The sequence below is a fragment of the Chanodichthys erythropterus genome, chromosome 4 (genome assembly GCF_024489055.1).
Source record: "Chanodichthys erythropterus isolate Z2021 chromosome 4, ASM2448905v1, whole genome shotgun sequence".
NCBI classification, from domain to species: domain Eukaryota; kingdom Metazoa; phylum Chordata; class Actinopteri; order Cypriniformes; family Xenocyprididae; genus Chanodichthys; species Chanodichthys erythropterus.
This window is the reverse complement of record NC_090224.1, coordinates 36,575,042-36,599,118: the sequence shown is the minus strand read 5'-3', so window position 1 is coordinate 36,599,118 and position 24,077 is coordinate 36,575,042. Positions and strand designations below refer to the sequence as shown.

The 24,077-nt window shown below is 36.9% G+C and overlaps 1 protein-coding gene across 6 annotated transcripts in view; it reads left to right on the top strand.

Annotated features, from left to right (window-relative positions):
* Positions 1–22,877, top strand: part of cdc42bpb (CDC42 binding protein kinase beta (DMPK-like)) — a 93,965-nt gene extending 71,088 nt beyond the window's left edge. The window contains exons 22-37 of one of the 6 annotated variants that reach the window (XM_067384851.1): positions 415–489; positions 1,823–1,931; positions 2,082–2,218; positions 2,335–2,474; positions 3,708–3,789; positions 3,887–4,103; positions 6,025–6,087; positions 6,166–6,762; positions 9,410–9,507; positions 9,612–9,696; positions 13,300–13,420; positions 13,498–13,615; positions 15,788–15,982; positions 18,943–19,051; positions 19,847–19,917; positions 21,255–22,877. In XM_067384851.1, the coding sequence (XP_067240952.1) occupies positions 415–489; positions 1,823–1,931; positions 2,082–2,218; positions 2,335–2,474; positions 3,708–3,789; positions 3,887–4,103; positions 6,025–6,087; positions 6,166–6,762; positions 9,410–9,507; positions 9,612–9,696; positions 13,300–13,420; positions 13,498–13,615; positions 15,788–15,982; positions 18,943–19,051; positions 19,847–19,917; positions 21,255–21,383 (2,346 nt within the window). In that variant the 3' untranslated portion in view covers positions 21,384–22,877. The remainder of the gene's footprint in view (positions 1–414; positions 490–1,822; positions 1,932–2,081; positions 2,219–2,334; positions 2,475–3,707; positions 3,790–3,886; positions 4,104–6,024; positions 6,088–6,165; positions 6,763–9,409; positions 9,508–9,611; positions 9,697–13,299; positions 13,421–13,497; positions 13,616–15,787; positions 15,983–18,942; positions 19,052–19,846; positions 19,918–21,254) is intronic. The other 5 variants (XM_067384854.1, XM_067384852.1, XM_067384853.1 and 2 more) reach the window with 5 other exon arrangements.
* Positions 22,878–24,077: the final 1,200 nt, after the last annotated feature.

Genomic DNA, 24,077 nt, shown 5'->3' with positions numbered 1-24,077 from the left:
AAAAATAAAAAATACACAACTGTTTTCAACACTGAAAATAATCATAAATGTTTCTTGAGCAGCAGATCAGCATATTAGAATGATTTCTGAAGGGTCATGTGACACTGAAGACTGGAGTAATGATGCTGAAAATTCAGCTTTGATCACAGGAATAAATTACTTTGTCAAATATATTTAAATAGTACACAGTTATTTTAAATTGTAATAATATATCACAATTATTACTGTTTTTATAGTATTTTTAATTAAATAAATGTAGCCTAGGTGAGCAGAAGAGACTTCTTTTAAAAACATTAAAAATCTTAGTGGTTCCAAACTTTTGGACTGTACTGTATATATGTGTGTGTGTGTGTGTGTGTATATGTGACAGGAAAATCATTTATTATTATTTATGGAATTGTTTTAATCATTTAGGAACCAGTCAAGTCTCAAGCGACCACCCCTGCTACACCTTCTCCAATGTATCAGCCCACTCTCAGTGCGCCAAAGGTAAAACCATCATATGATGTGTCTGACTCATCATTAGCCTGTTCCTTTACTCCAAGGGTGAATTTATAAACGGCCCGCAGCTTGTCTGTTAAAATACATCATATGTGGCCCGCAAATCATGAAGTTTCATAGTGTCAACACAAGGTTGCAGCTCTAGATTTTTGGCCAGGTGTAGCAGTTAAAGGAGAAAGCATACTTATTTTTTTATTTTTTATTTTTTTACGCATACGCTAGCCTTGCAAAGTATACTTTATTTGACTTTATACGCGTACACAGGTTTATCTCTCGCCACGAGTTACAACCCATGTAAACATCTTTGTATTCTTTCATGCTAGAGTTGTATAAATGAGGGCACTTTAACCTCTTCACACAATCTCTCGTCTATGTAGGCCTCCATTGTCGCTGTAGCTTGCATGTGTTCTGGTGTCATGAGAAATCGAGTCTCCCCCAGGAATCGGGTCTCGTTTAGGACCCCAAGTGATCCCATTGGTTCAATGCACTTTTAATGGGTAGCATTTTTCGTGTTTGATTATAATTCCTGCGAAATCATGTTGTGATTTATATCATTTAAAATGCATTATAATGACCATTAATGTCTTTTAAATTACATGCTTCATATACTAGTAGCTATAGGTTGTGAAATCAAGCATCTCTCATTTTTAGTTTTTTTTTTATAGTTGGCTTATGTACTAGCATAGCATACCAATTAGCCTGCTAGCTTAGCTTATATTACGTTAGGTATGTTTTTTGCACTTAATGTAATAAACACTGTACAATAGTGAAATAGGTTATAATTAGTCAAGACATCGCGATAACAACTTTGGATCAGGCATTACCTCCTGGGTCCTAAAGGAGACCCGATTCCTGGGGGGGGGGGGGGGGGGGACGCGATTTCTCATGACTCTGTTCTGTTTATGCAGTCTTTCTTCGACTACCTTGTGAATCGACGCCCACAGAGCACGATTGCCACCTTGTGGATAAACTAATTACTGCAAAAAAATGCGACTACACGTGCATTATTACAAAAATTTGCGTGCGTGTACTCTTCCGATGACGAAATTCACATCACGCACACTGTACGCTGACCCTCGCACACGCGTAAAAAGTGAAGTATACTTTGGACTAAACTGTGAGTTAAACAAAATTTGATAACTGATCAGCACTGCCATTTTGGTTGCTTATGAGAAATGTTGAACATGCCAAAAGTGGAATGAAACTTGCCCCCTTTAAAAAAAAGCTTGGAGACCCCAGCTTTAGTTTGTCAGTATTTTCTTATTGGCTTCTCAGCATTGGCTCTACATTGCTCTGACTGTTAATATTTTGTTTGTGTCAGCAGCCTAAAGCTCATCAGCTGAGCATCAAGACCTTCTCCAGCCCGACCCAGTGCACTCACTGTACCTCACTGATGGTGGGCCAGATCCGACAAGGCTACGCCTGCGAAGGTGAGCTGAGTGTTAATGATAAAAAAAAATCAGATGAGATTTTGATCTAAGATGAAATATTCATATGCAAGTTTCACTTGTCAGTGAAAGAAAGCAAGTCACGTGTGTGAACGTTTGGTAATTCTCTCTCTCCCTCACTGTCTCTTTTAGTATGCTCTTTCATCTGTCACGTGTCTTGTAAAGACAACGCGCCCCAGGTTTGCCCCATTCCTCCAGAGCAAGCCAAGAGGCCTCTGGGTATTGATGTGCAAAGGGGCATTGGCACAGCCTACAAAGGTTTTGTCAGGGTGAGAATGATAATGTAGTAAAAATTTCTGGTCACTTATTTTTACTAATTGCATTGAACTTATATTTCATACTAAACACCATCCAGTACCTTAAATTGCCTTGCTGCTCTTTTCAGATCCCGAAGCCCACAGGAGTGAAGAAGGGCTGGCAGAGGGCTTATGCTGTCGTGTGTGACTGTAAGCTCTTCCTCTATGAGGTGCCCGAAGGGAAGTCCACTCAGCCTGTCGTGGCGGCCAGTCAGGTCCTTGACTTGAGGTCAGAATTAGTCACGTTCTTAGTTCAAATGTACTTAACGCACAGTCAGTGAATAATGTAGTGATCTGCTACACTACTGTTCAAAAAATTTGAAGTCGGTAAGATATTTGAAAGAAGTCTCTTGCTCACTAAAGCTGCATTTGATCAAAAATACAGTAAAATAGTGTAATATTATTGCCATTTTCTATTTTAATATATTTTAAAACGTAATTTATTACTGTGATGGCGAAGCTGAATTTTTTTAAGCTATTGTTCCAGTCTTCAGAGTCAGATTCTCCTGAAGAAGAAATATATTTTTTTTTCAGGATTCTTTGATGAATAAAGTTCAAAAGAACTGCATTTATTTGAAATAGAAATCTTTTGGAACATTATAAATGCCTTTAATGTCACTTTTGATCAATTTAAAGACATGAATAAAAGTGTTGATTTCTTTAAAGAAAACAAACAAACAAAAAAACTTTTTTTTCTCCCAAAAGTCAGACTTTTACATTGTTACAAAAGATTTCTTTAAATACCTTTTTTTGAACTTTTCTATTCATCAAAGAATCTTGGAAAAAATGCATCACATTTTCCACAAAAATATTAAACACCACAACTGTTTTCAAACAGTAAATTTTAATGTTTTTCCACAGTTTTAATTAGATTTTTGGTCAAATAAATGCAGCCTTGGTGATGAGCATAAGAGACTACTTCAAAATCATGAACTTGTATATCTAAAATGTCTATTCCTAGCAAACAGTCTATTAATATAATACTCTATTAATAGGTATAAACCTTTTGCTCATGATTTTGAGTAAGCACATGACTGCTGAATGATTATTAGTTATGACATAATACATTTCACAAATGTCATCTCAGTCACATTGTGATAATGTTTGTGTGACTTGAATGTGTTAATGTAATTTTTTGGGGAGATTAAAGGATATTTTTTTATTGTTCCAGTCTTCAGAGTCAGATTATCCTGAAAAAGAAATAATTTTTTGTGATACTTTTTTTTCCAGCATTCTTTGAATAGAAAGTTCAGAAGAACAGCATTTATTTTAAATTGAAATGTTTTGTAACATTATAAATACCTTTAATGTCACTTTTGTTTACAGTATTCATTTCTTTAAATAAAAAACGTACTGACCCCATCAGTAGTGCAACTAAAGGATAATATCTGTCATTATTATAAAACTTATATCAAGTAATATTTTTCATTTGTGTGACGGTGTTTGTTTCATGTCCTCACAGAGACGAGGAGTTCTCTGTAAGCTCTGTTTTGGCATCTGATGTGATCCATGCCAGTCGTAAAGACATTCCCTGCATATTCCGGGTACGCTTTGAAATGTGTCCTTTTCTTTAAATGCTGCATTACTACAGTATGTTTAGTCATGCCTCATGATAATCAATATTTGTCCTTAACCGTGCAGGTATCATCATCCACTCTGAACTCCCCCATCCGGCCGGTGCCTCTGCTGGTGTTAGCCGAGAGTGAGGCAGAGAAGAGGAAGTGGGTGGGCATCCTAGAGGGCCTGCAGAACATCCTGGCCAAGAACCGCCTGAAGAACCGTGTGGTTCATGTCCTGCACGAGGCCTACGACAGCAGCCTGCCTGCCATCAAAACTACACTCTCTGCCGCCATCGTAGGTCAGTACAGTGTTAGGGAGGCGAGGATGTTAATTTCTAATGAATCAATATACTTTCCCCCATTTTCAAGAGAGGAATGAGCATTTCTGAACACATGATAATTTTCACATATTTGAATTTGTGAGGCTGTTTACATTCAGTGACATTTTTTTTGTCCGTTATTAACCGTATTTGGTCCAACAGACATTTTTGGGTCATTAACCTGAAATGCTATTCAGATGTTGTTCCTGTGACATGCTACTAAAGCTATTTTAAACAGTATTTCTAAAAGGACTGCTCCCATATAGTTGACTAATCGTTAGTCAACTAGAAGCGGCTCGGTCGGCCAAAAATTGTATTAGTCGGTTAGTCACAAGAAAAAGAAAAAACCTTGTGGTGCAATCACTTTTTTTCATGATAACAGTGGAAACTAATCCGTCATTTTTGGTCATACAGATTAGAGTAACACATCATTCGAAACTGTAATGGCTCTACTTTTATTTGTGTAAACTCACAATAACAAGAAAACATTGTGCTTTTGTAAAATAAAGAAAACAAACCAAGCACTTTCTGCCGTCTTGGTTTCCCTGAACTGGAGCGCATCACATAAAATAACCGAAACTCAGGGTATACTTGCCTCACAGACATGAGAAATATATCCATAGAAAGCTTAATCTCTGATAAATGAAAAATAATCTCTGCTTATGTATGAAAGGTGCATTTCTCTCTATAGGAGCATTCACTATACTATGGAGATGGCCATCCTGCATCGTCAACTTCATCTTTGCAGCCTTCACTGACTCAGAAACTCACTAGTTTATTAATAAAACATTGAAATATCTCCTTGATATTTTTTTTCCTGACACATTCATAATTGTTACTTTTGCCGGTGCTTTGCGGCAAGCTTCATGTGTGCACTTCAGTGCAAAATAGGCGCCTATATATATTAAACTCTCATTATGGTTTAGTATTCTCCTCTGTATATATTTAAGTAGTTTAATTAATATAAACGTGCGATTAGTCGACTAATGGCTTAAATGAATAATAGTCGACTAGAAAAATCATTAGACGCGGTCAGCCTTAATTTCTAATTCTTGTGTAATTATGGCATATTATTAACTGAGAGACTACATGGAATATTTGTAGTTTAAAATTGCCCTACCAAAGGACCAAACCCTCCTCCCCTCTCTCACTCGTTTCATTTGCTCCAGATGAATATTGTTGGTGTTTCAGGGCTTAATTGCTTGTATTGCACATAATTGTGCTCATTACCAAAGATTTTATACTCACAAAGTGCGCCACATAAAGATGCCTCTCAATACTAAATTGAGTTCTTTATTGCTGCTTATTGCACTTAAACAGTCAAATACACACAAAATAATGTCAAAATGCTGGTCTTGGCGAGTATTCATGTAAACACAGTCAGTTTGTTTTAAGTGAACGTAAACAGTTGAGAAAGAAAACGCATGTGTAACAGTATAATGGATCTGTGCGTCAGGTCTTAAAGTGACAGCAGCCTAATAAACCTGCTGCCAAATTGAGATAATATTAAAAATATCTATATGGCAGTTTTTCCCTATGGTATCAATGTCAAAATTGTAGCCAGTGAAAATGCTGAGTGGCTAGTAACTTTGGAAAACCACTAGCCACAGTGACTTGTGAGCAAAAAAGTTAATGTCAAGCCCTGTATTTGTGCATTTGGAAATGTTTTGTAATATTATTAATACTTTAATATCTAGAATTAGTATTTTCAGTAATTAAAAATGACAGTTCATAGCCGTTTTACCTGGGAGTAGTTTAATAAACTTCATGAACAAAGTGCAATGGACCTTCAATAGAGGGACAGAAATCAGTTTGAGAATGAGTAAATGACAACAGAATTTTAGTTTTTGGGGTGAACAAACTTTTCACAAAACAATCTGTCCTGCTATTGTCTCTACAGATCGAGAACGAATTGTTTTGGGAACAGAAGATGGCCTGTTTGTAGTCGAGATCACAAGAGATGGTATGAGCACACGGATTTACTTCTTTAATTCTTTTCCATTATTTTTACTTTGACTAATTTCCCATGATCCTTTCTCAGTCATTGTTCGTGCTGCTGACTGTAAAAGAGTCTGCCAGATTGAGCTCATCCCCAAAGAGAAGATGGTGGCCCTGCTTTCTGGCCGTAATCGGCACGTCCATTTATACCCCTGGGTGGCACTAGAGGGCGCAGAAGGCGGTGTTGATATCAAGCTGACCGAAACTAAAGGCTGCCAGACGATGACCATAGGTACCCTACGGCCCGGCGGCCCAGCATGTCTCCTAGCAGGCGTGAAGCGTCAGGTCATCTGCTATGAAATCACACGGGCAAAGCCCCATCACCGTAAGCTGTGGGAGGTGCAGGCGCCTGGTATCGCCCAGTGGCTGGGGATTATTCGTGATCGGCTGTGCGTGGGTTACCCGTCAGGCTTCGCTCTGCTGGCGATGCAGGGAGAGTCGTCACCGGTGAGTCTGGTCAGCCCAGCAGACCCCTCACTAGCCTTTTTGGCCCAGCAGCCCCTGGACGCGCTGCACGCTATGGAGGTGGGAGCAAATGAACTGCTGCTGTGCTTCAGTCAGCTGGGAGTGTATGTGGACGCGACAGGACGACGCTCTCGGACGCAGGAGCTGATGTGGCCCGCCACACCACTTGCCTGCAGTAAGTGTTTTTAAAGAGCTTGTGTGGGAAGTAAGAAATAATTGGTGAAAGTATCTAAGCAACGCTGTTTGTTTTCATGTTTTCAGCCCTCCTGAAATTCCAGTGTTTTTCATGTGTAGACTTGGAGGAAGGGAGGAGTAGGAAAGAACAGAGGAGAGACAGCAAAGCAGGGAGGAGGTAGAAAAGACAAAGTGGAGAACAGGAGGTTTAAAAGGGAAATAAATGAACAACATCATTAGTTTAAAAAAAAAAAAGAGAGAATTTTTTTTTTTCCCAGTTGTAATTAGGGTTGCAAAATTCCGGGAATTTTCAAAGCTGGAAACTTTCCATGGGAATTAACGGCAATCTATGGGAATTAACTGGAATTAATGGGAATAAACACGGAATTTGCAAAATTGCAGGTTAGCCTATAACAGGGTACTTAAATGTAGTTGAAAAAAACATCTTGCAACATAATTTTGGTTAAAACAACTATATTTAATGAAATTTTAGTTTCATTTTTACCCTGCACATTCCTCACACAACACACTACTTGCTGCAAATAAATAACACATAACAATTGCTGCAATAAAAATATATTTAATTTACATATTTACTAAATTTGAATTAATTGAATGCGAAAAATGAATAACTGTTATTTCATGTTATGACCAAACAAAATGTTTATATTTGTTTTATATGATACATTTTATATATAGATTATAAATCTGTATAAATTTCCCAAAATTTCCAATTAATTCCCATAAATTCCTGATAAGTTTCCAAATTGGAATATTTCCAAAATTCCCCAGGTTAAGTTCCCGTGGAAAGTTTCCAGAAATTTTCGGAAACTTTCCGCCCCTTTGCAACCCTAGTTGCAATTCATAAGAAAAAAAAAAAAAAAAATTGGCTCTAAATAGTTTATTTTAAAAAATAAGCTTACAAGTTAAATGACAGGTCGATACCAATAAGCCAATGATTATTTTCAATTTATGGACCATTAATTGGCCGATATTAAAATTCTATACTATTCTGTCTAAATAAATAAATAAAAACACTATAAACTAAAATCATTCATTTTAAATGAACAGTGAATTTAGGCATCACAACATTATGTACTGTACTTTCTTTTTCTCTTTTTGATAAGAGAGGACAACTAAATCATCCTCACTGCTTGAAGACTCCATTTTATATTGTCTTGCAAAATTTTTTGCAATGAATTAATTAATACACGCATCGGACTCTGTGTGCATGGTTTCTGTGCATGATTAATTTTTAGGATGACAAAGACGAAAAAAAATGGATATTTCGGACTCAGTGTGCAAAGACCTTAAGAGGCAGCCGTGGGAAAGCTGTGGCCAATTCCATTAGGGATGTGAGTGGGGAAAAAAAATGTGCAGCAGTAAACAAGAAGGTCAAGAGAGCAGATAAGGGCAGTATTGTTGCATGTACCTAGTAGGGGTGTAACTGTACACAACATGACTGTTCAGTACAGCAGGGGGAGAAAACTAAACATAAAATTGCTTCTTTTTTTTTCATTAAACAGTGGTTTATTATCAAATTGCATCAATCACTTAAAATAAATTCAGTTATAATGAACATTTTCTTAAGGATAAAACAAAATCTATCTCAGCTGATGCTGTAAACTATAATACTTCCTTGCACATTACTATTATAATAAAGGTTACAATTAATAACAGAGCCCAAACTATTGAGTTCAGTTGCTATTTATATTTAGATATAATAATCAACACTCAAATAAAAAACAAACATGTAATTTGCACATAAGGCAGGTTTTGCATTAACTTCTAAAAGTAATTATACAATTATTTACAAAGTTACTGTCATAACTTGTTTTCATGACCAATTTAAAACACATTAATGAGGACATTACTAACAGGTAAAGTAAATATAATAAATATATAAGCTAATATAGTGTATACATTTAGTGAAATGCTCCTCTAGAGTTCATTTCTTTAGTGATCTAACATGCTGTGGACACTGAATGACTTGCTTGAGGTAAATGTAATGCTGCATGATATATTATTCTCAAGCTGTTTTATTGATGTCTTTCCGCGGTTTAAGCACTGATTACATGTAAACATATCTATGCATAGATCGTCTGTTCTTTTTCTGCGCTTTTTCCTGTTGTGGCGGTTAGCAAACAACATTGCATTACCGCATATGAATTGGAGTGTGGATCGACTGTGACCGACTGTATTTGTAATCTGACTGTATGCCTGTACACATGTACAGTTACATCCCTAGTACCTAGTATTATACAGTGTTCCAATGCTTAATATATAAAAATCCAATCAATCTGTTATAGTATGAGGTTATCTTTGCTTAAGTTATTTACAATGATTTTCCCCCTTTATTTTCTCAGGAACAATGTTAAAAAAGATAAAATCATTCATAAATCTTTTCAACATGACTTACTCTCACCATTTTTTCCATAAGACAATAAAAAGAAAATAGTACATAAGAATAATTTTATTTCTTGGCGTATTTGGAGAATCAGGCCCCAGATGTTTCAGTCAGAATAGTGAGCCACACAACTCTCCGGCCTCTGACCCAGTTTCACGGCACATCAGACAACCCTTTGAGAATGGCATCATGAATGTTTTTCCTTGCCATGACATCTCAAACCCATATTCATTATTTTCAGGCTCAAACTCGAACTACCTGACAGTGTACAGCGATTATGGAGTAGACGTGTTTGATGTCCACACCACAGAATGGGTCCAGACCATCTCATTAAGAAGGGTGAGTGAAGAATCCAGTTTGTGAAAGCAGTATTTAATATAATTTCAATTGTAACAATTTGTGTTTATGAAAAAAGCTGATCTGACTTTAAAATGTGTCTGTAGATTCGGCCCCTGAATGTGGAGGGCAGTCTGAACCTGTTGGGCTCTGAGCAGCCCCGCCTCATCTACTTCAGCAGCAACTCCTCAGGTCTGATCCCACCCCACACACACTTAACCATCAACACACATCTCCCACACACTGGACCTTTCTTTCCTCACTTAATGTAGCTGGAGTCTCTGATCACAATAGTCCACCTGTGAAGAAATGTGTCCTCCACAAAGTGATGTCACAAAGTGATGCCACAAAGTGATGATCACTCCCGCCTACACTGACACACGCGTATAGATATATATAAATATAAATATAAATATATATATATATATATAACAAGCCCACACATGCTTAGAGCTCAGCATTCTCGGCCTCAGATGTCATGTCTGTTCACTAGAATGGTTTGTTCACTGATTCGTTCAGTGGCCCTTTCTGCCGATTACATCGTTACACCAGTAGATGGTGACGACTAATTATGAATCATTAAATGAGTCACTGAATTATTCACTGAGCTTATTAAAAACATTAATCCATTTGTAACTAATGTCTAATCTATTAAGGTTCTTATAAAAGTTTTTTTAAGCATCATAAGATGTCTTGAATTCAGTGTCTCATTCACACTTGAAGCTTAGTAAGGGGACATATTTGTTCAGTAAGGGTTCATGTACATCCAGACACTTTTTATCGCATAATAAACCCCGACAGAGTGATCAGGACCCGACGTGAAGTGGAGGGATCTTGCTTCACTCTGAAGGGGTTTATTCTGCGATAACATCCGGCTGGATGTACATCCTCCCGCTTATTACATGGCTACTTGCCACGTAAGTAAATAATTAAACACGAAATATTGACTTAAGTTGATTAGGTCTTTAAACGCAAAGCTGGCATTTAAAGTGGCTGCTAGCAAGCGGCAAGTTCAAACTAGACGGAAATTTAAGGGATACAATGTAGTCATACCACTTACTACACGACATTTTGACAAATAAATAATCATTGGATAGGAGATATTGATTTGAGATTTTAAAATCGTGCCTGTTTGTCATCTTATAATCCGTTAGTGTACAAAACAATTGTTAGTGTACAAAACGGCTGCATTTGTATGAAACAGAGAGTGAGTCTATGATATCGGATGACATGATTAAGTAACTGTATACAAAATATTGATTTGAGTTTTAATATTTTATGAGCTCACCAAACGCAAAACTTCCATGAGGAAAAACCGTTCCTAGCAAGCGTAAAACACCAACTTCAGTGACAGTTACCCGGATGAATCTGTTATCGTTTTTTAGCGGTTATTATCAGGGGATAACATACCGCTGAATGAATGGTGCGATTGACCAATCAGAATCAAGTAGCCACTTAATAGGTACGGTTAACCACTAGCTATGTTTCCATTCACCTATTTTTATGCACATTTTGGGATATTGCATCAAAAACTGCTGGATAGAAACTAGGGCTACACGATTATGGCAAAAATCATAATTGTCGATTATTCCCTTGAAATTATAATTGCGATTATTAATGACGATTATCACAATTTACATTGAATGATGTTTTGAGTTGCTTTATATCATTCTTTGAAAGAATAATCATGTTTTGCTTGGTCTGTTCAAAGTCAAGCTGGATTTTCTCCCCAGCGTAAGGTTGAGAGGTCCATCTATCACTCTTTTCCATGTTTGTAGAGTTAGTTTGTGGAGTAAATATATAGGCTGGTGTTATCACGATACTGACATTTCTAACTTCGATATGATAAAAAAAAACAATACTGTCATATGGATATTTTTAACAGTATTTTTTATTTATTATTAGTCAAAAGTTTCTTCTGAAGAGATCACTTTATATGATAAAGCTTTTAAGCTTTTCTCATATATAAACATTGATCAGTTACCATTACAATTATCTCACAAATATTTGCTAACTCAATGCATTTGTTTTTACAATGGGGTAATTTTGTTGCAGTATATTACACACAGCACAAGGAAGCTTGATTTCAAATGGTAAATTAAATTTTAAAAAAGACAAGTAAACAGTAATAAAATAAGAACAAATTAACAAATTATAGAATAAATAGAATAGAAGAATAAAGATAGAAATTAAATAGACTGCTTTCTATTTTCAGGTAGGTCTAACTGTAGTAATCAGGTAAGAAAGTGAATAAAAAACAAAGTAGGCTAATCAAATGTAAAATAACATTGGATAATCTTCATTATAAAAATTAAATAAAGATTAATCGGTTAAAGTTACAGAAGTTAATCAGTCAAGAGCAGTAAGTGATTTTCTCTTTGTCTGTTGATTAACAATAACAACATAGAGAGCGGCCCGTTTATTCGGCTACTGTCCCTTTAAGAACTGACGAACACACGGACACATTCTTCCTGAACTGTTTTATATTAATACTCACCAAGATGGGCATATTGATATTGCTTCTGAGTGTATTTGACCATTAATTAACCGTGAAAAGGAGGTTATTTTGTTTCAGATATTTCAGTATCGATATATATCGAAATATCAGTATTTTTGACAACACTAGGCTGTGTACACTTATTTTTAAAAATGGCGGGTCCTGGTGTTTCCCATCAGCGCACACCTACGTCACTGGTAGCTTCTTTTATGCTGGGTTAGAGCTTTTAAATTCTGAAGTAGTCGTGATTCCCTCTCACAAAGTAACATGCTCAAAACACGCAGAATAATGTAAAGCAGAATAAAGTGGATATTTTTCCTTGTAATCGCGCCTTTGAACGATTACGAAATCGTGGCATCCGTAATCGCGATTTAGAAATTCGATTAATTGTACAGCCCTAATAGAAACACCAGAATGTGCATAAATTCTAAAAATGTGCATAAAAAAACACATGCGCTCGTTTGAATCGGATACTTTTTTATCCAATAAGAAAACATGCACATAAACTACAATGAGACACATTTACCAAATAAATTCCTCTATGCGCATCAAAAAATCATGTGACTTCGCGATGGGACGGCTTAACTGGACTAACCAGTGGACTGATCTAGTTGCAACAGCATCTGAAATGCCTGAGCCAAGATTGTCGTCAAAGTAGTTCGGTATAATTCCCTCCCAGAACTGTCTTACATGACTGCGTTACCAAACAGCAGGCATCCGAAACAATGTTGCCAAGTCCTCGGTTTTCCAGCGCAATTGGGCTATTTTAACACTGTTGCTGCGGGTTGTTTTTTATGTCCTCTGGTTGAAGCGACCCCAAATAGCATGACATTTAGCCCCTGGAATGCAATTTAACCCCCTGGGCTAGTTTTGAGTAGCAATTGGGTGGGCTTTGTTGTGAAAACCTGGCAACCCTGCTTTTTTTTTTTTTTTTTTTTTTTTTTTTTACCAGATTTGTTTAAAAACTCTGATTATGAGTCACTACATAGTAGTGAATAGGAACAATTTGTCCAAAATTTGTGCAAAAAACAGTGATTTATAAGAAACACTGATCCGCCCAGGTAATGAAATGTATGGCTCCACCCTTTACAACTCACTTCCTACCCACTCTGGCAGATTGCCGTCTTGATAAAGACGCTTTTGTTTGCTAAACTAAAATGACCTCATTTGTCACACCTCCTCCAGGCCCGCTGCCAACAATTCCACAGTGCGTTCAGACACAGCGGCTCGGAGCTCAGAAACCCAGAACTGCTGTAGTTTAGCAGCCATAACCATTGTTTTCAACACTGTTTCCACAGATGGCTGTGACCTAGCCATCCCTGAGACCTCTGACAACAGCAAGAAGCTGATGGTGAGGACACGCAGCAAGAGGAAGTTCCTTTTTAAAGTACCCGAGGAGGAGCGGCTGCAACAGAGGAGGTATGGTGGCTTCAGGTGAACATTTCTCACGCTGCTACACTCGTGCGTTTCTATATTGTTTCCTTTTTGTTCAATAGGGAGATGCTGAGGGATCCTGAAATGAGATCCAAGCTGATCTCCAACCCCACCAACTTCAACCACGTTGCTCACATGGGCCCAGGCGACGGCATGCAGGTCCTCATGGATCTGCCTCTGGTAATACCTTAAAATAGCTGGAGCTGATGTCCAGATTTAAGTGTTTAAATGTATAAACACACATGGTGCTAAAAGCTTAGGGAAGCAGACAGATGCCATTGTCAAATCTGCATGGGGCGACCCATCAGCTGAAGAGTTTTTGAAATCTCCATCCTGCCAATACCAGTGTCAACAGTGTGCCCTTGAGCCCTGGTTTCTTTCTAAGTTTCCTCCCCACTCTTTTAGGTGATTCACTAATCTGACACATCCAGTTCAGGTCATGGAGCTGACACTAATGAGCCTGTTACTTGAAGCAGGTGTGTTAGCTAGAGGATTCAAATGTGCAGTGCTATGGGGTTCCCAGGAGCAAAATTAAGAAACACTGTTCTAATTAGGGCAGGAATCCAAGAACCACTTTTTATTTGGACCATTTTCATTTTTATTCATACCATGGAAAAGTACATCATTTTATTTATTTGTTTTACTTTTCAGCATTGCCACAATAACTACAGAACAAAACGTACAACACAGTCTGATTACTGATTCTAAACAAATGATTCTGAGTCTTAGTGAATCAAAAACGTACAGCATGTCCAGCTTATTCCAAACGATTCCTGAGCAAATGACTCTTATCAACCAGTTCTTTTTAGGGAATCAAACTTATGTTGAAACATGGATTAGTCTACTTACTAACTAGTTGAGTGACAGTGTGTAGGTAAAGATAGGTTTTGTTGTAGTATTTTTAAAAATAAATATATTATTTATTATGTGGACTGTATGTATAGTAACGGTCAAAAGTTAGAAAATATTAAGGTTTATTAATGTTTTTTGAAAGTAGTCTTTTAATCTTATCAAGGCTGCATTTATTTGATCAAAAATACAGTAAAATTAATGTGTATTAATGTGAAATAATACAATTTAAATTAACTGGTTTTGTAATATATGTAACTTCTGTAATATATTTTAAAATGTAATTTATTCCTGTGATCAAAGCTGAATTTTCAGCATCACTACTCCAGTCTTCAGTGTCACATGATCCTTCAGAAATCATTCTAACATGATGATTTATTATCAATGTTGAAAACCTTTTTAGCTGCTTTTTTTTTGTGGAAATTGTGATATACTGCCATTCAAAAGTTTGGGGTAAGTAAGAAAAAAAAAAATTGTACTTTTATTTTTGCAAAAGCACATTAAATTGATCCAAAAATGACAGTAAAGACATTTATGAAATAAATATTACGAAAAACTTCTTTTGAACTTTCCATTGATCAAAGTTTGCTGAAAAACAAGTATGTAGAGTTTCCACAAAAATATTAAGCAGCACAACTGTGTTTAACATTAATAATAATAATAATAATAATAATAATAATAAATGTTTCTTGAGCATCAAATCATAATATATTAGAATGATTTCTGAAAGATCATGTGACACTGAAGACTGGAGTAACGATGCTGAAAATTCAGCTTTGATCACATTTTAAATAAATTACATTTTAAAATATATTACAACAGAAAACGGTTTATTTAATTTGTAATATTTTACAGCATTTTTTTTTTGTGTGTGTTTTTGATCAAATAAATGCAGCCTTGGTGAGATTAAAAGACTACTTTCAAAAACATTAATGAACTTTAATGTTTCCAAACTTGTGTAATAAAAATAGATTTAACATTATTTAGTAGTTGTATTATTGTATTATTAATTAAGGCCAATTAGTAGACTGCAACCTTTGAAAAATGCATATTCAAAATGATCTTTGCTTACGGTTTCTGGGAACACTGATTATGCAGTTGATTTTTTTTTTTTTAAATTGCATCCTAAAATAGAGAACCAGGTAAACTGTATCAGTTTAGCCCTTCAGCTTTGAGCACAAGATGCTAAATGAGTCTCAGTCGGTCAGATCGAGTCTTCAGCGGTTGGAGGTTTGTATAATTTACAGAAGTGCTATTTGGTCACAGCATGAACTGATTGACTTCTCGGGTTTATTACTCATCCTAACATCCTTTTCTTTCATTTTACTGCACAGCGCCAAAGTCTTTCCCTTCTCTCTGCATGTTTCTTCTTCAAAGCCAGCCAGCCCCACTCTTCCACCCTCACACCCTTTTCTCTCTCTCTCTCTCTCTTTCCTGTTCATGTCTCTCCTTCTGTTTTCGCTCTGGTCGTGGATTCGCTCTGTCCTCTGGTTGCCGTGGCAGCAGCAGAGCGAGACTCCCTCCCCCTCATCCTCTCGCCACCATGCCCTGATCTCCCCTCCGACCAACTTTGAGCACGTCTATCACATGAGTCCCGTCTCTGCCGGGCTCTATCTGCAGAAAGAGCCTTCCTCCCAGCAGAGCCTACTTCAGTTCTCCTCTTCCTCCTCCTCTCCTTCCACATCCTCCCTGGGAAGGGTAGGCTAGCAACACCCCTCCCCACCCCACTTCCTCTTCCTCCCCAGTCCCCATCCCTCCCCCACCACACCCCCCAGGCCCTCGACTTCCTTTCCTCCCTCTGCTCCTGTGTTACACCATCCCTGTCCTGCCGAACTCTTTGTTCATGCTTGAACGCTGATTGTTTTTTGGCCAGTGAAAATGTTTCAAACGAGCCATTTCAGCAGATTAATGAAGCTTAATACTTCACACTTATAATTTGACTACATATTTTCACATTATCATGTAAAATCGATCATTCTACCAATGTTTGTCTGTGCTGTTAGCTTAGCAACATGCTAATGTTAAACTTTATTGAAGTCAGCTAGCGGTTAAAGGCTCTTACAGTGGAAACGGGGCATAACAAACTAACAAACAAATTAAATTACACAGTTTTGAGAACATTGCAACTAAACATTTTAATACAATCGCTCAATAACTGTGTCTAAGGCCATTTCCACCTGGTATTAAGATGCGTTTTGGTCAATTGGATCACAAGTAGACAAGGGAGACACATTCCCGTTTACATCTGGTGTTTAAATCCGTGTCTTTTGTCCACTTTCAACCACTTCTGTCCTGATTTCTTCGAGGGGAGGGTCTATTGGCGAGTAAATATATGGGCTTTTTCAGATCTTTCCATCTAATTGACAAAATAAGCTCGCACAATTTATATATGAACGTGGCCAGAGACAACGAAAAGCATACGGAGAGCAGCAGCTTCTGTTTCTGCTCTGATGGCCACAACACCAGCCAAACTTTTTTTTGATACTTTTGACATGGCTTGCCCAACCACAACCCTCTGATCCCGACATAAATTATATTACTATAATTAAAAATCTTCTTGGAAAACGAAACATTTTCTTATGAGCTTATGTGATCATGGAATATAATCGCATATGGGTAACAGAGAAATTATAGCTACAATTAGCTTCAAGCTACACATGACAATTAATGAGATTGATACAACACTTTTACTAAAGTCACTATCAGTCACTATTGAGTGTTTGTAATAACTTCTGACTGCGATCCAATGTGGATTTTGGTCAAATAATGAGGCAGAAATATGTTGTTAGTGACATTTTAGAAGAACTTTATGAGGAAGATGCACAACTACAACTTCTGTAGGGTGTGAAGGAAAAGTAATATAATTAGTAGTGTAACTAATTACTGTTGCCAGTAAGTAATAAGTTAATAATGCACAGTTAATATAGTAAAAGTAATAATATTATTAGTTAATATAGTGAAAGTAAACGCGAGCTCGCATTCAGTTTGTGGAAAGGAGTTCAGTTAGGAGGTCTAAAGTTGTAGAAGCTCATAAATCATGTACAGTAAGGTCTGAAGAGACTGAAATCATGCAGAAGAGAAGTCAGTCAGTTGAGTTAGTGGCAAAACCTTTTACAGTGCTTGAGTATTGTTGTCTTTTACTGCATATGATAATTCATACTCAGAAAGTAGAACTGAAATGACATTCATTACAAGATGATTAATTAAAACATTTCAAATGCACCTGCAGAATATTTTTTCTAGTCATGTATTTCACCATCTTGTCTCGTCTCGTGAGATACCCGTCTCGTCACACCCCTAGTAACTAGTAATGAGTTATAAATGACATTTTTTGAGTAACGAGTCCAACGCTGGTTAGAAATCAGGAATGGTGAAGAATATTGTGCTTTGGTACGTTTTTCATCTTCAAACCAAACTTGGGTCTTCAGATGATAAAGTTTAAATCCTTCTGGCTCGTGCACTTCCCATAATGTTTACGCATTAGGTTAGAAGGCGGAAAGTAGGCGGTGTTTAATGGCTGTTTGAACATATTCAATCACATGAGCATTTACACTACGAAATCAATCCAGTCGAATGTGTTTTCAATTTCCTCTGGAAGTGGTAGAAAGTGGACAAGTTCAAAATGTTTTACACCTGTATTTAGTGTCATACACTTGAGATCTAATCGGCCAAAACACATCCGAAAGGGTTAGTTCACCCAAAAATGAAATTTCTGTAATTAATTACTCACCCGCGTGTCGTTCCACAACCTTTGTTCATCTTGAAAACACAAATTGAGATATTTTTAATGAAATCTGAAAGATTTCTGTCCCTCCACAGAGATCCAACACAACTACCACTTCAAGGTCCAGAAAGGTAGGAGAGACGTCATTAAAGTACTCCATGTGACTCCAGTGGCTTAAACTCAATTTTATGAAGCATTGCTTTTTTTGTGCAAAAAAAAATTATCGCTTTATTTATAAAATAATATTATCCAAAGCGTGTTCATGCAACAATGTCAGCTCTTGCGTGAACACAAAACACGTTGTGGTGCTCTCTGAACGTGCCTTGCAGATCGTTATTTTCATTGTAAATTGTTTTGGGGTTTTTGCACAATCAAAGCACTCACTGCACTTCATTAAATTGAAGTTAAACCCCTGGAGTCACATTGAGTACTTTAATGATGTCTTTACTGCCTTTCTGGACCTCAAATGTGGTAGTTGCATTGGACCGAAACCTCTCAGATTTCAATAAAAATATCTTTTTGTGTTCAGAAGATGAGTCTTATGGATGTTGAACAACATGAGGGTGAGTAATGACAGAAATTTCACTTTTGTTTGAACTAACCCTTTCATACCAGGTGTAAACAGGGCCCAAGTTCAATTGTTTACAAATTAGGGCTGTTACAACATCAGATTTTTTTACTACACGATTGTTGTGACCAAAAGAATTCACTATAACAATATTATTGGCAAAACTGATATATTGCGACAACCCATTCCAAATAATGCTCAAAAATGCCTTGGATTGCAGTTAACTTGTAATCAACCCAAAATATTCCTTTGAAGAAAGACCAAAAGTTGTTTTGTGCAGTGTATTAACCAGCCTTCTAGTTTAAAAGAAAGTCAAACAGTGATTACAGACTGTACTGTGTCTGACTTCCTGTGCCTCTGCTGCAGAGTGTGATGCCCTCTTCTCAGGACGACCTGTCTAAAGACAAGCCACGGCCTCTGTCCAGCATCTCACGGCAACAGAGGAGTAAGACCCACATCACCCGCACTGCCTCAGGTGGGTGTCGCTCCTTAAACACACACACACACACACACACACACACACCGACTCACCCTTCTAAGGGTGCGTTCACACTTGTAGTTTGGTTCGTTTGGTTCATTTGGTCCGGACCAAAGAAGAAAAACAAACATTTAGTCCTGGTCCAGTTAGCGTTCACATTGGCAATTTTATCACCGAATCAAAAGATACCGAACCTTAAGGCATAGGGATACATTCACAACCTGATTGGCCGGATTTTATGACGTATTGCCTATTTTGAGACCGAACATCCAAAACAGTGTTGTTTGCTGAGGTAAATGCGCTCGTTGTGTGTGTGTAGCCTGCATGTGATGGTATTGGTATCGTGAAAAGCTTATAAAATGTGTAAAGTAGTCAAAACACCGGCGGGAATCCATCCGTCACACACACAAACGATCTGCTGCGTGGAGACGTGCGTCTGATGCCTGTGATGAGCAAACTCGTGTCTATGACGAGAAAAACCGACATGCGTAAGGATTCTGTCCTTTTTATGGTCTCGTCTTCCTGTTTTTGGTTTGTTGACATGTCTTTGGTCTGTGTTGCGTTCATATATCATTCGAACTGCACCAGAGTTCGTTTGGAAACGGACCGAGACCCATCTTTTCTGCGGTCTCGGTCCGCTTGTTTGGTGCGCACCAGGGTTTGGATGGCAGCATTTACACGTTCAAATGAATCGCACTAATCAAGCAATCGCACCATGGTTCGTTTTAATCGAACCAAACATGACAAGTGTGAACACAACCTAAATGCCTGAACTGTGTACTTTCTTTAAAGGAGGAGGAGATTTTGGAGGAGCAGGGTCATCTCGCAGTATTTCTGATCAAGATCAAGACTATGAGAGAGAGGTAAGGGCGTCTGTCATCTATCTTAATGACCTGTGATGTCAAATATGGGTTTATTTCACTCGCTGCTGAGGTCACATGATGGATGTTAGAGGAGTTTTGAGGTGCTTTCGGCTCCTGAGCGAGTTTTCTTGTCCTGATTTTGTGGTCTGTAGTATCTGCCCCAGTTCTCACTGTAAGACTTACTATAGCTGTGAACCAGCAGTGTTTATGTACTATTATAATATTTATTAATATTTTGAATTGGCTTTATTTTTTATATTTTTTTCAGTCTTCATTTTAATATAAGATTGTCATTTTATGTGCTTAGTTTTTTTATATATATATTCCGTTTTATTTTTGGTAATCATAATTCAGCTTCTCAGAGCATTTAGTCATTTTATAATGTGCTTTTGTCATTTTTATTATTTTATTTTTTTGGGAAAACATTACTATTTTTAATGTTTTTGGAAGAAGTCTCTTCTGCTCATCAAGGCTTCATTTATTTGATCAAAAATGCATTAAAAACAAATGAAATATTGTTATATATTAAGTTAATATAATTTAATATATTTTAAAATATAATTTATTTCTCTGATGCAAAGCTGAATTTTCAGCATCATTACTCCAGTCTTCAGTGTCACATGATCCTTCAGAAATCATTCTGATATGCTGATTTATGATCAATGTTGGAAATGTTTTGCTGCTTAATATCTTTTTATAGCCTGTGATACTTTTTTCAGGATTCATTGATGAATAAAAAGTTAAAAAGAACAGAATTTATTCAAAATAAAAATATTTTCTAACAATAATAAGTCTTAACTATCACTTTTTACCAATTTAACACATCCTCGCTGAATAAAAGTATTAATTTTCTTCAAAAAAAATGAAAGAAAAAATACTGACCCCAACATTTTGACCTGTAGTGTATATTTTTACAAAAGATTTTTCATCAAAGAATCCTGAAAAAATATCACAGGTAATAAAAAATATTAAACTGTTTCCAACAATGATCATAAATCAGAATGATTTCTGAAAGATCATGTGACACTGAAGACCGGATCATTCAGCTTTGATCACAGGAATAAATTACATTTTAGAATATATTTAATTAGAAAAACATTATTTGAAATTGTATAATTTTTTCTGTATTTTTGATCAAATAAACACAGGCTTCTTTCAAAAACAGTCATGTATCCAAACTTTTTATTTTATTTTGAGCTGTATTCAGTTACTGAAAACATTTTTAATAGATTTAATTAAACCCACCTGGGCATTTTGTACTTTGCAAGAATTTAAAAACCAACCAGACAACAAGATCTGATCTGCTAATCTTGTTTTGTTCTTTATCCCCGTTACAGCCCGACTCTGACTCGACCAAACATTCCACCCCCTCCAACAGCTCCAATCCCAGCAGCCCCCCGAGCCCCAACTCTCCCCACCGCAGTCAGCTCACTCTGGACAGCCTGGATCAATCACTGGACGGCTGAAAAAGGACAGCTCCCATTTTTTTTTCACCCTGCGCACCCCCCAAGATCAATCCGCTCTGCTAGGACTCGCTAAGAAGTGCCAAGACTCTTCCAAGTCACCTGCTCACCCGACACAAGGGCCAAAGGTTTACCCCAAATCCTGCTGCTGGGTGGACGCATCAATCGCCACAAGCGGAACGTGTTGGGTTAGTGCCGGAGAGCGTCAGAGCCACCAAAAAAATAAATAAAAAAAAAGATAAAAGCCTGCCCCCTGGTGGAAATGTTGTGGTATTACACTAACTGGGTCAGAATAACAGTATAATGGACTTTTATTTTATTTTAAATCTTAATTTCATGCCATGCTCCTGCAATTTTTTTTGTTTCATTATTATTTTTATTTACTTTAGTAAGTGAACATGCATTACATCTGCTGTGTCAGAATTGCTTCTGGATTCTTAGCTTCCCTTCAAAGTAACGATGGGAAAGAGACTTCTTATGCTGTTTTTAAATGTATATTATCAGGAACACTCGACCAGAGAGGAGCGGATCGAGAGGAAAGGAACCGAGGATGATATAGGACTGAGACTTTCTTGTATAAACCAATCGGACCCGTCACATGATGCGTCACAGACCCGTGAAACGTCTCGCCTCATCTCATATGAGCAATAGACAGAGACTTTGGAGGTTTAAAGCCAAACCAGAGGGCACTTTTATTGTCATATAACTCCTCTTTCTCTCTCTCTCTCTTTCCAGTAAATCAGCCTTTATAATATTCATGTTTTAACTTAGATGTTTCCCACAAAGATATCTAGTTCAACTTATCACCCGGAGAAAAAAAACAAGCAACAAAAATGAAGACTTTACATATAGATAAGTGTTTTAAAGAGAACGGCACACTGCTACAACTATTCATAGGATTTCAGTAGTTCCTCTTAAGCTGCTGCTTTGTGTGCTCTATTTAAAAATAAAAGTTAAAAAATATATATGTGATAAGGTTATCTCACCATAGCCATGCTCTGATTCTGGTTCACGATGTTTGACACGTGCCGTGTGGGACCGTCGCTGTTGAAGACTCCTATCGCAGCGCTGATATGAGTTTGTTTGTTGACGTGCTTAAGATCCGCATGCATGGCCGGCATATCCATTATCACTCAAGTGTGCCTTCAGTGCCAACTTCCATTTCAGTAAGAAACTGTCCGCTAAAGCATTTCGCTGGTTTTGACGAGGCTGACGGTAATGTATTATGTTGTCCCCCTCCCTTCTGTAATACTGTAAGACACTTGCACATGTTTTTAATCCAAGGAAATAATTTTGTGTGAATGGTTTTACCTGTACCTCCTTCCCCACCCATACTTCACTCGTCCGCTTCATCAGATGGGCGTTTATCCTCAGAACACTACTGCTTTTACTTTAAAAGAAAGAGAAGAAAAAAAGAATCACAGGTTGAAATCTTTGTAATTATTGACTTGATAGCCACAAGAATTTGAACAAACAATAAAAGAGTACCTGTTGTGCTTTTTGTTGAATTTGAATCATTTATATTTATGCTTAAAAATCATTGTTCTTTGGTCATTTTAAGTTAGAGTTAAGTGTGTATGTGTTTCATTTGACTAATTACAGAATATGACACTTGGGGGTAAGTACCAGGACGCAGTTTAGACTACAATTAACTTACCAGACAGTTTTTTTGCATAGCCAAGAATTTTATAACACTTTTGAATTTTGTGTAGGATAATTAATGATTAGGAGTAACCTATAAATGCACATTGGGACATTAAAGGATTAGTTCACTTTCAAATAAAAAAATCCTGATAATTTACTCACCTCCATGTCATCGTAGATGTCAATGTCCTCCTTTCTTCATTTGAAAAGAAATGAAGGTTTTTGATGAAAACATTCCAGGATTATTCTCCTTATAGTGGACTCAATCGGTTGAAGGTCAAAATTAGTTTCAGTGCAGCTTCGAGTGTAGTGTATTACTGCCCTCCACAGGTCAAAGTTTGAACTAAATTGTCATATTCAATATGCTTGTGCAAGTATATAAAAATTAGTTCAAACTTTGACCTGTGGAGGGCAGTAATACACTTAGCAGCATCTACACTGCTGGAATTCAAATAGAGAAGAAGAAGAGAGCTAGTTCAAGATGAGCGTTTATGGTTAAAATGTATATAATTTATTTTATTTTTTTAGAAAATGAGCGATGGTTTCTCTAGATAAGACCCTTATTTCTCATCTGTGATCAGGTTGAACATTTTGAAGCTGCACTGAAACTAATTTTGACCTTCAACCCGTTGAACCCCAGTGAAGGAGAAAAATCCTGGAATGTTTTCCTCAAAAACTTTAATTTCTTTTCTATTGAAGAAAGAAAGACATGAACATCTTGGATGACATGGGGGTGAGTAAATTATCATGAAATTTTAATTTGAAAGCGAACTAACTCTTTAAGCTTTCTCTTATTTATGTATTGTCTAAATTCATTGTCAGTGGGTGCAAATCTCCTTGCTGCTGGATGTTTATTCTGTAACAATATCTTGTATGCTAGTGACTTTTATACAATATGTACATTAATTGCAGTTACAAAATCTAATGACATACAGTATGATACAGTGCAGTGCACTACTTTAATATTCTGTGTTAAACTCCAGTTGACTTTTGAATATATAAAATAAAACAGAAACTGATAGAGACAGTAGGAACAGGTGCCAAGCATAATTG